The 15,793-nt window shown below is 44.4% G+C and overlaps 1 protein-coding gene across 2 annotated transcripts in view; it reads left to right on the top strand.

Moving 5' to 3' along the window:
* LOC306916196 (fatty acyl-CoA reductase 1) overlaps positions 1–15,793 on the top strand; it is a 67,860-nt gene that overhangs the window by 13,429 nt on the left and 38,638 nt on the right. For both annotated transcript variants that reach the window (XR_013788959.1, XM_079494007.1), the window contains exon 2: positions 9,989–10,277. Coding sequence is in view for 1 of the 2 variants with exons in the window: in XM_079494007.1 (XP_079350133.1) it covers positions 10,089–10,277 (189 nt within the window). In the remaining variant the exon portion in view is untranslated. The remainder of the gene's footprint in view (positions 1–9,988; positions 10,278–15,793) is intronic.

Raw genomic sequence — 15,793 nt, 5'->3', positions numbered from 1 at the left:
CAAGCTTTCTTCCTGGACCTGCAGGATGCCAGGTTGGTGGATGGGATGGGGCTCGTTATTTGGCAGCAGTCCTGAAACCCTAGCTTCTGCTGGCTTGTGTTTGTCCATTTTAGATGAATTGCTTAGAGTTGGCATGGGCATATAGAATGACCAGCTGCGTACTTCAATTAGCTTTTTAGGCAATTTATTTTTGAATAAACATGCTTTTTTGCTATTAGTATCGTTTTAAGCATTGCCTTGGACTGACCTGTCTGTCTTTGGCATTGGCTCCTTTACAGATCTCTTCCCCATTCTCTGGTGCTCTCTCTCTCTCTCTCTCTCTGCCCCCCCCACACACACAGAGTTAGTGTCAAAGTGTCCTTGAGCAAGACACTGAACCCCAAATTGCTCCTGATGTGCTGGCTGGTGCCTTGCATGGTTTCTGCTGCCATCGGTGTATGAATGTGTGCGTGAATGGGTGAATGTAATGCACAATCTATGTAAAGCGCCTTGGATAAAGGTGCTATATAAATGCACCATTTACCATTTACATACACACACCACCAACAATCCTCAATCATGCACGATTGTAGGATATGACTTCAAATCAATATCACGACTTCAAATCAATATCTTTCAAGATTTTTTTTGAGCTTGTCGATTTTTTTTTGTATGCCACCATTTTGCATTCATTTGGAAAAATAAAATATAAATATGAGGTTTCTGCCCGAGCAATAATCTACTGGTTGCGGAGGCAGAAATGACCACGTCACATTCAGTGGTGTAATAACTACTGCAATGTTTTAGTTAAGTAAAAATATGAATACTACAATGTAAAAATTAAGTAAAAGTCCAGAATTAAAAAAGTAGTTTGCATCAAAAGTAAGTTATGCACAAGTCAGCAGTGAGTTACAAAAAAACAAGATAAAAATGCTAATGATCCACATTAGATCCACAAAGGACATGAGTCCAAATTATGTTTAATATGTACATTAATGAACATTGCTGTTTGTATGGTAGCAAGGAAGCTTTTAATTGCATGTGGTATTAGACTTGTTTAAGTCAATTCTTTATAGTTTCACCTGTGGCACTGATCCAGAACATTTTGGAAGACCAGCGGTCAGATGTTACTGAGATTGAATTGAATAGAAGAAGCCAGAGTTGTCAATGCTCTTCCACACTTAATGATTCTCAACGCAACTAGTCGCAACCTGCAACGCGGCACCCACGTATACATCATTTTCTTTATGCATAATTATGTTATACATTTACACTGTGTTCACACACAGAGTACAGTGAAATTGAATAAACGGAGATCAAGGTTGTGTGCACATTAGATTGTGTTATCTAGGTCACATATGGCTCAGGGGAGCTACGCTCCAGTCTTCTGTCCTTTGGCAGACACTATACCAACCAGGCGTCTCTTTGGGCCGTGGGAGAAGGGATGTTCCAAGCATGTACAGTAGCAGCAGCAGCAGTAGCACCAAATAATCACATATGGCTCGACTAGAATGCAAATCATACTGTAGTTATATCAGCGCCACTGCAAGACAAACCGCTCGAGTTCTCCGTGGTTAACATTGTGTTGATGTCACTGCTGTGCTGATGTAGGCGTGGGTGATATGGTTTTTATGGTTATTTTGTGGTAGTTGTACTGTTAAGTAACTTGAGTTACTTAACAGTACAACCACCTACAAGGTAACAAAAAGTAAGGGACCATTTAGACCAATACGTATTATTTTTGGCGAATGAAACCATCGTTCTACAGAAGTATAAATTAAGGTATAGAACAGCAAATCATAGAATTTGCATTCACTGAACTACGCACGCTAAGCTTGAACCCAGTCTGGGCGGGAACCCCTTTTGGTGTTTTAAGCATTATCTTATACTTTAGCTGTTGAAAAATAGCAAATCTACAAGCTTGTAGATCTGCTATAAATCGTGAAAATGTGGTGCAAATCTTTGAATGTATATTCTTTCAGAGCGAACGTTTATATATGAGGAGGGAGGATGCTAATTGGACAGCAAGCTGTCGTCTGCTCATCAGATAGATACACTTTGATATATTGGGGCATTTTGTCGTCCCGGCCGGTGGTGCCATGCAGGCAAATTAAGGCACACCAACACTGGCTTTGGTGTCTGCTGCGTTTGTCAGCTTTTGATCAGGTTCTATGCCAGCACTGCTGCTGACTTAGTTCTAGGTTGATTTATACCTCAATGTCAATTCTCTCTCGCTCTCGCTCTCTCTCTCTCTCGGGGCGCTTGACCTCTCCTATGCCCAGCTTTGTGTGTCTGTGTGTACCACGGAATGTGATGATTTGATTGGCTGAGTACGGAATGTGATGTATGATGATGTATGATGATCAGCACTAGGTCAACCCGAACCAAATATAGGGATTGTCATACTAGACATGTCATAAACCCAACGTGCTAGTCGGATATGTCATATAACCCAACGTGCTAGTCGGATATCCGCATGTATGGAGACTATATCCAATGAACAACTCTCCCAGATCCGATTATATGAATGGAAGTGAGAGTCTTCGTTACAGTCTGTATCTTGTTCGTGTGTTACGAATCGCCCTCGGAAATGAGATGCTGCATCTCAACGGGGCTATCCCTTCAATAATAATCTGACATCTTTCAGGTGACCTGGAGTAAGATTCATTGTCACAATTCATTGAATGTATTAAATAAAACAAGGACACAGCAAGGTCAACTAGAGCAAGGAAACTACAGTCACTCAACTGTCCAAATGTTGATATAGCATTCTGACTATTTGTGAATTGCCTACAGCAGGTAAAAACTAGTGCCAGTGGAGTGGTGAGCGTTCTTTATCCAAACTGGGACTACAGACTGCCATAGTTAAAAATAGACTTAGATCCACAATGGGCCAAAACAGGAATAGGAATGTTTATTTATGATTGTGCTGCTGTTGCATTATTGCTGTTATGTGCTGCTGCTGCTGCTGTCTTTATTATATTTTCATGGCTTAGTTTTCCAAGTATTGCTCAGCAGTTCAAGAATGGTTAAAACTCATTTTTCGGTACTATGGCGAGTATAGGTTGTTGCATTAGAAAGCTAAAAGCTGTTGCGAGCTTGCAGATACATTGAGAAAGCGTTTGGTCTGTAGGATTCCTTATTGCGAACTCCAGTGAGCCTCTACTATGCAACCCAGCAGAACATGTCTGTCTGTGTGTGTCACGCTGTAACACCACCCGCCCGCCACCAGAGGGCGCAGCTGTATCACACACAAAACACACGCACGCACGCACGCACGCAGTAGAAAACTTTAAAAAAACAACAAAAAAAAAAAGACAAAACAAGGTCTGCATGTGTGTGTGTGAGTGTGTGTCAGAATGCCACAACAGCTGTGCATAGCTGCTTCTTAAAATTGTAGACACAAAAAACTAAAAATAAACATCTGTTAATGCAGCAGCCAAGACTGTACAGGAATCACACATATCATCATGGCTTGTTGAGGTATCTGGTTATACTAAATAAACCTGTTCTTGGCAGTGCAAATTCTTACTGGCAGTGGCAAATACATGTGGCCAACAACAAACACAGTATACCTACAAAATTATAACAATGTGCATAGCACTGCCTACATATAACTGTTTCTCAAAATTGTATTAACGCAAAATAAAACGAATACTGTAGGCCTGAAACCACATCTCATCATGGTTTGTTAACATGGGTATCAGATCAGGGTAACTTAAAGGACCACTTCACCACTTTTCAACTTCTCTTCCTATAATTGGTCCTAATGTTCATGATAAAATACCACCATTTCTTTCTACTCAGTCTGTGTCTCATAGGAAGGCTGTGGGCAGTTCAGAAACCCGTCCACCAGTGACATCATCGATGGTGAATCCAAGCTAATAGAAACAGCAGGATTTCTTTTCCTGAAAAGTTGCAATGCAAAAGTTGAAGCCATCGTTCTCACGATAATACAAATCTAAATATATTTTAAAACAAATCTTGTTTTAAAAAAAATCTGCCTAATGATGATGTCACTGGTGGACGGGTGTCCGAACTGCCCAAAGCCCTCCTATGAGACACAGACTGAGTAGGAAAAAATGGTGGTGTTTTATCATGAACATTAGTGAGGACCAATTATATGAAGAGATGTTGAAAAGTGGTGAAGTGGTCCTTTAAGGACCTGGATTGTTAACACCAGGATACTCTCACTTAAGAACATTTTGGCAGGTTTTTCTTGCATTTCTGCATTCTCTGCTGTATGGCTGGTTTCTCTTGTCATACACATGTTGGATGTGGTGCTAAACAGTCTCTCACTTTCAACTGAGGTGGAAGGTGCACTGAGGAATTTTAATGCAATGGCAGCAACTGCATTAAAGTGATCATGTTATTTTTAGTGGTGCAACCACTCCCTTACGGAGCTGTGTGTGGGTGAGTGGCTGGGTTGGTGGGTGGGTCTGAGCATGAAAACAGCATGGTGGTTTTTCACCACCTGTGTGCAACACACACACAAACACACACGCACATATTAACTGTATATATGATTTTGGGTGTGCCAGTACAGTACAGTGACAGACTGTACAGTAGAGGGTACAGTAGAGGGACCCCCACACGGTAACTCTGTCATTTCTCAACCGTTTCGGACACGGGGTGGCACGCCGGAACCGGCCCGGCCCCCTGGGCGCGTTCCGGGGACCCCCAGGGACCCCCACACGGTAACTCTGTCATTTCTCTACCGTTTCGGACGCTGGGTGAGCCGCCGGAACCGGGCCGGCACCCTGGGTGCGTTCCCGTGGGTCTAGAACTTCCGCCTCTGTTGTTGCTGATTGACTGAAAAATATATTCAGATTGTAGAATGGGTACAGTTCAAGTACAGGTCAATACAAAATCTCCCACGAGGATAAAACCAGACAAACTGGTTTTCTTGCTTCAGGCGTTTTGTATCCTGATTCAGCTCTCTCTGAATGTCTTCTAAGCGAGACTGCAACTTATGACTCACTCAGCCAATGTACAGTGAGGCTAATTAGCGACATTGGGCTAACGTCAGAGGACCAGATATCAGTAGTAAAACTTCAAGTTCAACAGCTTTTAAATGCTCTATCAACCGCAACTTCACTCTGTTCTGTAGTTGTGGTAAAGCGGTTTCTGTTATGTATGTTCTGGACATCAGTTTATACCTCGGCTTTTATACAGTAGGCTGCGGAAACCAACATCATCCACAACGGAGAGAGGCTGACCATCGAGCACAATGAAGCCGAGCACCTTATCTGTAATCGCTTTAGCCTTCAGGTGGTCATCTGGAAGTTTGTCATGCTTCTTGAATGAGTCTAGTGGCAGCGGTGGCCGAACGGATCTTGATCTTGATACCGGAAGGTCGCCAGTTCGAATCAGCGGTCCGACACGTTAAAATTACCACCGCTGAAGTGCCATTGAACAAGGCATTGAACCACTACGATGAAATGTTCTATGAGCAGGGCCTGGCTGGAAACAAGTTCTTGAGCTTAACCCAGATACCCTGGGTAAATATAGTTTTCATTTCATTTCATTTCAGTCTGGGAGCTTCTGCTGTCTCTCTCCTTGTTGTTGTTTAGCTTGCTCCATCTCCTTGTGTTCTTCCGCGTGTTATCTCCAAACTAACGACATGCTTGCTGCTTTGTTGCGCCTCCTCCAAACGAAAACAGTGCTGCCGTACACCACTCACCCTCCCCACATGGCATGCTCGCCTGCGCGACAGGTTTGCTTTACGGCATGCTGTGAAGCAGTGGAGCAACAACGAAGCCGGATAATAAAGACATCGTTAATTTAATAATTATGTGCTAAAACGTTTGGTTATGGGCTCACAATTGCGTGATTATATTATTTATGAACCAGAGTAGAGGCCTTTTTATCGGAACGTGGATCGGTAGCGTCATCTCCGATACGTTAATTAAGCCGTATCGGAGGCAAATCCCGATATAATATCGGATCGGTTGCATCTCTAGTGACAGTACAGTACAGTGACAGTACAGTAGAGGGACCCCCACACGGTAAAGGCCTTTCAAACGGGAAGCGATTTAACACGCATATAGTTCAATTTTCAAACCTGTGGGGTTTTTTTCTGTACGTGTGGAGAAGTCGTGGGGCAACATCGCAAGCGTATTTACGTGAGAGCGATCCCGTGAATTTGTTGCACGCATGCTCGTTATGTGCACACGCCCGCGACTCACCAGACCTGGATTCTGTTTAGCTTTTTTTTTACGCTTGCGTTGTTGCGTCCCTTTTGAGCAGACCTGTAGTTGATCCTGGCGACAACGTCTGCGTTCATCGCTGCCCGTTCATCGCTGTCATTTCTCAACTCTTTCTGGCGGCTCGCCAGAACCGGGCCGGCACCCTGGGCGTGTTCCTGTGGGTCTGGCAGTTCCAGGGACCCCCCGGGGACCCACACACGGAGTTGCACAACTCACTTCACACAGGTGTAATTTTACTGTATAAACACAGTATGTATAAGGGCGGCAGTGGCTCAGAAGTAGAGTAGCTGGTAGAGAGGCCTGATGGGAACGTGAGGTTCCCAGTTCGATCATGGAGCTCGCCCAGAGTTAGTGTCGAAGTGTCCTTGAGCAAGACGCTGAACCCCTAATTGCTCCTGATGTGCAGGTTGGTGCCTGGCATGGTTTCCTCCATCATCTGTGTATGAATGCGTGCATGGATGGGTGAATGTAATGCAATTTATGTAAAGTGCTTTGGATAAAAGCGCTATAAAGTGCACCATTTACCATTTATCATTTGAAATTTTGATAGTCTATATTTTACTATTTTTCATGAGCCCCTAAAACTACTCTTTGAGTGCACCCCCATTACTCTTAATGTTTTACCAGCAAAAAAAACGAAGTAATTTATTTTAGTGGCATGTCTAAAAGCATGCTTGAAGTCGTCACTCACTACAGATCTCCACATGGTGTTCCGGTCCAGGCCATTTGCAACAAATCCGGTGTTGCGAGTGCAAGTTGGCGTTCGACAAAACGAAAAGTCCAGCTGAATTAGTGCTCGGGTTTGAATCCACTCCAGTCCTTCTGGCTCGGCCGAGTGTCTATAAGTTACGATCCCAATTGGCCGTGTTCGGGGGAGGGACATCTTTGTTGACTAGATTTGTTGCCCTTCCTATAGGTTCATTGGGCGACAAGGCTATATCTAGAAAGAAGACCTTTGGGAACAAATTTACGATGTAACTGAGTAGCCAAAACAAGACCTCAAGAAAACCAAACCATCAATCCTATAGCAGCTGGACCTTTATTTATTACAGTAAAAGTGTACTCGACTTGCATTCCCGATTTTAATTTGCAGTTCAGTCGTGCGTGGATTAATTCCCAAGCCGTAGAGCTGCTGCACACAGATGCCTCCTATGCATTTAGAGCGAGCAGAGAGGGCATGCACTCACTGTGGAGAAAACCCTTGAAACCTGAGCGCTAATGAGAGGATGAAGTGTACTTATGCTACTTACTGAGGATATCTGAAATATACAGACTAGACAGACAGCTAATACTTCTTAGAAAGTTTATAGACCGATTCCAAAACGGGTCTCATGGTCGCAGGCAACGTATTTCCTGTAGGCGGAGACGACACATACCTCATACTTTAATGCTTAGTATGAGGTATAAAGTACAGCAGCCTTGTGTTCCTATAACAGAAAGATTGTGTATTGGGTAAGACTGACGTTATGTATCTTTCAGGACCTTTCACTGCTTTGTCTCAACCATTACTATATGGCTCTGGTCTCAGCCACTGCGGTAGATATTTTGACATTCCGTTTTCTTTTCTTTTTTTGAATGTTGCCACTACTGTTGGAGCAGCCATGAACTACACAGGTTCATCCTGATGTTCTGGGCATATTTGTAATGTTAGTGTTAGTAAAAAGCAGGTAAAAGAGTAACGTTTGAGGCAGACTAACATCAGTCACTTTTCCATTCACTGCAGTAGAAGCTTGGTGCGGGGAAACCGCAGATGTGTCGTCTCCGCCTACAGGAAATACGTTGCCTGCGACCATGAGACCCGTTTCCGGAATCGGTCTATAGGCGCAGCCACTACCTTTCTACTGTACACAATACAAATCATCAGTGTTCATGTATCCATTCGTTACTCGGAGAATGTACAAATGAAACCTGTGTGCATTTCTACTAACTCTCAGAGTTAAATTAGCACTCCAGATCTTACTGTGTCAGCTATCGAGCGGCAACGGAGCATCCTGCATGCCAGCAGCAATGTCAGCCTCCAGCTTTTGTGTCTTTGTTGTAATCAGGACTTTTCCCCTCATCGGGCCTGGCTGCCTGCCAGCACTCGAGCAAAAATACCCAGGGAATGATGTTCTTGTGTTGGGCCGGTCCCAAATAAGCAGACACAGGCCATTGCATCAGCGCAGGCATCGGAGCGGGCATTGATTCAATCTAGTCCCCATGTTAGCAGGGGGCGGGGTATGGGCATCCAATAAACTATGCAAATATGTTTGTATCTTACTGTAGGTGAATGCCAATCGGTGTGTATGTAGACTCGGATGCTCTAACCATTGGGGGACTGCCCATTATTCCGACATTCCATTTCTCAGACTATACGTGGCTGCAACGCAACGTCTGAATAATGCGGCGTAGGAACAATGGCGTGCGTGCGTGCGTGCGTACGTGCATGCGTACGTGCGATGGTGTCGCACTGCCTCAGTGTGGAAGATTTATTTCCAAGGGGTGGTTACAGACGTTGGGACAGATTCAAATGTCATAGCAATAAAGTCTCACTTTGAATAGTGGGCTCTGATTGGTCACCCACAACTCTGGGGTGAGTGAAATGTAATTCAAACTGGAGGGATTTTCTTTTCTCCCTGTGGCAGATTCGTGTGGTTTCCACTTTCCAGGCTAGAGAGACGGCGAGCGAGCGATGGCGTAAGGAAAGAGCTTTAGTGTTTAGTGTGGGAGAGGGTCGAGTCCGAGTCGAGACCGAGACCGACAGGAGGCGAGACCAATTCAAGACGGATTTAATTTATTTTTTCAGATACAGAAAACACTGTTGGAGCAGGCAGGCGCGTCAGCTACACTCTACTCTGTCTATAAGTGCCAGACAATTATCTTATAATGTGAATGTGAACGGGCTCCTCATTATGGATAATAAAATGATTTCATTGCATTGTAGTGACTCGTGACTCGAGTGGACTCTGTGGGGGAGGAGTCACGAGTCTCTTTGGTCCGATACCGAGTTAAGTCCAAGTCAAATTATGGGCGATAAATGAAATGTGTTAATTATTGTATACAGAATCATAGAACTCGACATGTTGAGGATCATAAAAACAACTACCCCACACACACACACACACACACACACACACACACACAGCGAATTGTGTGAATCTGTGAGATTAATATATTCATCTGATTTGCATAGTTGGCACCTCCAGCCATAACAGATGCAACATTGAATATTCAGGATTTGAATTGTATGCGTGTCTGGCGAACAGATGTGACGGAAGGTTGTGCCCCCAGACATCATCACTTAAGTTATATAAAGTTCCTCGTGCGTTTTGTCATTCATTTGTTCATGGCGTTGACAGGTCTTACACTGTAAGATGCTTAGTCTTAATTAACCTTCACCTGTGTGAAGTGAGGGGCGCTCTTATCATCATACATCATCATGCGTAAATAGACACTATGCATATTTGCTCAGACACTATGACGTAAAATTATCCATTCATTGTCAATGGGAATTTAATGTTTGTGTGTAAGACAAATCTACACTAATAGCTGAATATAGGAGGGACTAGCAGCCCTCAAAAATCAATACTTGAGTTGTTTGATTGGACTGGACTTTTTTTTGTTGTTTTTTTTTTGTCTGTACTCAATTATTATTGTTTTTTTTATATTGTTTTAATGATGACGATAACTGTGGGGGGAGGGATGGGGTGAGGGAGAAAATGGGAAAAAATGGTATGTTCAAACTAAACCTAAATTGTTGAAACCTGCTACCAATAAACATATATACAGTAATATTCTGTCTCATCTCTTGCTCTACACAGAGACCATCCCGGTGAAGGACCAAGTACCACACGCCGAGCGAGACGGACTGGACCGAGGTCGACAGCAGCAGTACTGCTGCCTGGTCAGGTCAGTAGGATCATGACGTCCATAGCAGACTACTACGCCGGGAAGAACGTGCTGATCACGGGGGCCACAGGCTTCATGGGAAAGGTGCTGGTGGAGAAGCTGCTCCGCTGCTGCCCCGAGGTCAAGGTCATCTACATCCTGGTGCGGCCCAAAGCCGGACAGTCCATGCAGGAGAGGGTCAGCGACATGATGAAGTGCAAGGTAAGAGACGATATTTTGTGCATATTTAGCCTCCCGGTTTGAACGCTATCAATGCACTGAAAGGGACACAGTCATGTTTTATCAGTCTGCTCTGCTGACCTATACCAAGATCTCAGTAGCTGCATTCTGTGTGCTGATCTGTTTTGACATCGACAGAGTGAAATTACTGCCGCCGAAGCAAAAACTATGTGAAACTGACTTACGTGGCCGGTTAAGACTGATATGAGGTTAGGGGACTTTGGTGGCCGGTTAAGACTGATATGAGGTTAGGGGACTTATGTGGCCGGTTAAGACTGATATGAGGTTAGGGGACTTATGTGGGCGGTTAAGACTGATATGAGGTTAGGGGACTTATGTGGCCGGTTAAGACTGATATGAGGTTAGGGGACTTATGTGGCCGGTTAAGACTGATATGAGGTTAGGGGACTTATGTGGCCGGTTAAGACTGATATGAGGTTAGGGGACTTTTGTGGCTGGTTAAGACTGATATGAGGTTAGGGGACTTATGTGGCTGGTTAAGACTGATATGAGGTTAGGGGACTTATATGGCTCGTTAAGACTGATTTATGGGCACGTGCAATATCAGTGGGTTGTGCAAATGCTTTTTTGCACTATAGGTTTTTATTTATATTTTGTGTTTTTAGACGTACTGTATATTACTACTTTTATGCCTGACCAGGACCTGCTGGGTAATCAAATTGTGTTCTGTACTTGTATGGAATGACAATAGAACTCCTTGAACCTTGAAGCCACTCGCCCAGGTTGCCACATCCGCAGAATTCAAGCAACTGGGTATCTGAACGTTGCCATGTTTGCTTTTAAAAAAAAGGAAAAAAAACCTTTCCACTCGGCCCGATTGCCAGGTTCGCGCCATCCGAGCAACTGGGTCTATAAAAGAATCATGGGTTGGCAGGTTTCCTTTTCCAAGCAAAAAAAAAAAAAGAAAAAAAAAAAGCTATCGCATTCCCGCTATTTCCTTCTTCCCAATTGCGACGTTTTTAGCTGGTGACCCCCGGAAATGCTTTGGCCATGTCTCGCAACCCCTGCCCCGGGGGGGGTCGCGAGTTAGGCAACTGATCCCAGTGCAGCCTAACATTACTAAACTCCTGGTTAGAACACACTGACCCAGTCTCTCTCTCACACACACACACACACACACACACACACGCACACACGTGTGCCGCGTTCATGCACGCACGCCGCATTCATGTGTGTTGCTACGTGCTAAGCTAACGTTACTTTTATTGCTACTACAGTAGGCTGCACAAACTGATCCCAGTACAGTACAAGACAACTCCTATAGAATCAATGTCCACTATAGTTTAACCAACTGATCCCAGTGCAGCCTAACATTACTAAACTCCTGGTTAGAACACACACACACACACACACACACACACACACACACACACACACACACACACACACACACACACACACACACACACACACACACACACACACACACACACTTCTGTGTGGGGGGCTTCTCTCGTGTTATGGGAAAGACCAGGGTTCCAGCAGCCTGGCCACCTCATCCATTTCTGATGATTTACAGTATGGATAACAGCTTTACTTCTTGGCTTAAAAGCCTGTATACATTACGCTTAAAAGCCTATTGATATATACATTACAAGATGTACTATAATAAAATGTTATGCACCCTTGCAGTTTCTTTTCAATGTAAATTTAGCAATTTAATCATGTCAGCCCTGTCAAGTTTGTTTACTGCTGTGACATTTTTATATTTTATTGGAAAGTATTTTCTCCTTTGCCCATTGGGGGGGAGCCTCTCTTCCGGTCCTTTCAGCCACAATGCTGTCATTCATAAGAACCCCTGTTGCTAGGTAACAGCCAGGCAACAACCTGTTCCCATCTTTTTTTGTTGTTGTAAGGATGTTATCGGGACGTGGCCAAAGCTTGGAGAAGACAAGACGGATAGCGATCTGATTGTTCTCATGCATCCCAACGACCTGACGTTGACATTGAATCCCCGTGTGAGCATTCAATGGTTTTTGGCCATTACTGTTGAGTCCAGTGGAATGCTGAAATAGCTGCAGCTCTTGTCTCTGGCTGCTGGGCAGTGAATGGCATGCCAAGCACTTGATTGATGCAGGCCTGTGGGCATACATAGCGCTGTGGCACAGCCCACCACCTCCACGCAGCTCTACTGCAGATACTTTTAGCCATCATTTTGTCTGCGTGTGCACCGTCTTAAATGGTGCCTTTATCCAAGCGCTTTACAGAGATTGTGCATTACATTCACCCATTCTCACACACACACACACACACACACACACACACACACACTCATACATCGATGCCAGAAGAAACCAATGCAAGGCACCAACCTGCACATCGGGAGCGATTAGGGTTTCAGAGTCTTGCTCAAGGACACTTCGACACTAACTCTGGGGGAGCACAGGTTCGAACTAGGAGCTTTGTGTTTTCCATCCGGTCACTCTACCCCTGAGCCACTTCCTTCTACAACAGCAGGTGGTTGTGTCTATTTGCCTTGGGGGAGGGGGGTGGCGGGGGGGCAGGTGAGTCCCGATCTGAGCGGAAAGCAGCAGGGAGTGTGTAATGCGGAGGTAGGACGAGTGAAGTGTCTGGAATTCTCATAATATACAATAATTGCAATGCCTTTATTTGTCATTGGTAGCATGTAGACTTTGTAGAGACTGACACGGGAGTGGATTTTTGAGGGGCGCTAGTCCCTCCTATATTCAGCTATTTGGTGTCGGTTTTCGTCTTGCACATACATTGAATTCCCATTGACAATGAATGGAGAATTACGTCATGATGTACGATTATAGCGCCCCTCACTTCACACAGGTGTGATTTTTCACTCCTGTCCCATCCCACCCCCACAGAAAGAATCCCATCCGTCTCAATCCCGGGCCGGAGTAAGAAAAAAAATCACACTCGTGTGAAGTGAGGGGTGTTTCTTCTCCTCATACATCACATTCCGTCAGCCAATCAAACGTCATTCCGGCCAATCACTTTTGGCGTCTTCACTTTTCTGCCCTCACTTTTTACAATTTACAATTTACAATTTAGGCATTTAGCAGACGCTCTTAATCCAGAGCGACTTACATTAAGCAAAAACAAAAAGCATGGCATACATCACATGTATAAAAAGTAGTTATCATGAATCATGCGTAAACTAAGAACGTAACAGTGGAGTATCTATGTAAACTATACATACTATACTATATAATATATTATACATGTGTACTATAAAGTGCTATGACTACATAAAGTGCAATTCTAGAGCTGTCTACATAACAAGCTATAAGTCTGTTTAAAATACTATCTAAGTCTACATAATGTGCTATCTAAGGGGCTAGGCTAGGGCAAGTGCTACGGGCCATGGTGGAGTCTGAAGAGGTGGGTTTTCAGACTACGGCGGAAGATTGGGAGTGAGGCTGCAGTTCTGACTGCAATGGGAAGTGCATTCCATAGTTTTGGAGCCAGAAGGGAGAAGAGTTTGGGACGTGTGGAGCGTTGTCCCGGCGTTTTTAGTGAAGGTACCTCCAGCTTCCCTGCGTTGGCTGATCTGAGTGAGCGGGAGGGTTTGTAGGGTACGATCATACTTGTGAGATATGGGGGGGCCATGCCTTTGGTTGCTTTGAATGCCAGCATCAGAGTTTTGTATTCTGTGCGGGCAGCGACCGGGAGCCAATGGAGCGAGCGGAGAAGGGGGGAGACGTGTGAGAATTTTGGCTGGTTGAAGACCAAGCGTGCTGCGGCATTTTGGATCAGTTGGAGGGGCTTAAGTGCACATGCCGGTAGGCCAGTAAGGAGGGAGTTGCAATAGTCAAGTTTTGACAAGACTGTTGTCTGGATTAGGAGCTGGGCTGACTCCTGGGTGAGGAACGGTCTAATTCGTCGTATGTTGTAGAGTGTAAACCTACAGGATCTAGTGACAGCTGTGATGTGTGTTTTGAACGAGAGCTGACTGTCCAGGACAACACCAAGGTTCCTGGCTGTCGGGACAGACTTTACCAGGGCGTTGTCTACGGAGATAGTTAGCTCCCGCATAGGGCAGGACTTAGCTGGGAAGAACAGAAGCTCAGTCTTGTCTGGGTTCAGCTTGAGGTGGTTTTTATCCTCAATATGTACTTTGCTCAGCCAATCATCGCTATGGGTTCAAGGAGTTTTATTGTCATTCCATACAAGTACAGAATGAAATTTAACCAGCAGGTCCTGGTCAGGCATAAAAGAAGATAAACTACAGTACGTCTAAAAACACTAAATATATATAAAAACCTATAGTGCAAAAAAGCATTTGCACAACCCACTGATGTTGCACGTGCCCTTTAAAAAGCAGCAGCACTACAAAACAGCATGAAAAGAAACGGTTCATGTGTCACGGCTCAAGTTCATAATGCAGAGTTCATGTGTAATCAACAGATCACTGGTGCAAAAGGTCACAGTTCAGGTTCTAGAGTTCATGATTCTCACACAGCTACAGGGAAGAAGCTATTCTTCTTCCTGGTGGTGCTGGCCTTAATACTGCGCAGCCTCCTGCCTGAAGGGAGGGGGACGAACAGACCGTGTTCAGGGTGGGTGGACATCCTTCATGATGCTGGCGGCCTTATTCCTGCATCTGCTGGTGTAAATGTCACCGAGGGCAGGAAGGCTGCATCCAGTGATCTTCTGGGCAGACTTCACCACCCACTGTAGAGCCTTCCTATCTGCCTCAGAGCAGCTTCCATGCCATACGGTGATGCAGGATGTTAGGATGCTCTCCACTGCACAGTGCACACCTGTAGAAGGAGGTAAGGACAGGGGTACCCAGCCCCGTCCTCTTCAGCCTCCTCAGGAAGTACACAGGCTGGTGGGCATCCTTTATTAACCCATTTAGACCTGAGGACGATGATTCTACAAATTCTAAATCCTGATAGTTTTCATGAAAAACGCATGTTTCTATGTCAGTCGTTCTCAAACATTTTCATGTCAAGGACCCCCAGAATTATCTGTAATTGGCCACCGACCCCAATCTCAAAATATGTTGTTCCAGGGGCCCCCTAAAAACAAAGATTTCAGTTAAAACCGTGAAAGAATATATTCAAAGATTTGCGCCACATTTTCACGATTTAAAAAAAATAGCAGACCTACAAGTTCCATCCATCCCACTCCTGGTAGAATGACTCTCACTCCCATGTTTTTGTTTAGTTTTAATTAATAAATCGGTCATTAGGAAAGGAAATGCATGTTGTGTTCTTTTTTTTTTAGATTACTGTGTTTCATGCAGTTCTTTTTTATTCAACAGATACGGTACCAGGAAGGGTTAATCTGTGGTCATATAATGAGGCTAATTCAGAATCAGAAACCCAAGTCTTTATTTCCATGACATGTAAACATGTTGTTTTGGTGGGACAACAGAGTGCAGTTACAACATTAGGACAGGTGCAAAACAGGACAAGACAAGCAAACGTGCAATGAATAATGAATAAATATTAAGTGCAGAGAGTTCAAGTGTTCGGGTCAGTTCAGAGCACAAGTCAGCC

The sequence above is a fragment of the Electrona antarctica genome, assembly GCF_951216825.1.
Source record: "Electrona antarctica genome assembly, chromosome: 23".
NCBI classification, from domain to species: domain Eukaryota; kingdom Metazoa; phylum Chordata; class Actinopteri; order Myctophiformes; family Myctophidae; genus Electrona; species Electrona antarctica.
This window is presented reverse-complemented; position numbering and strand designations above follow the sequence as displayed.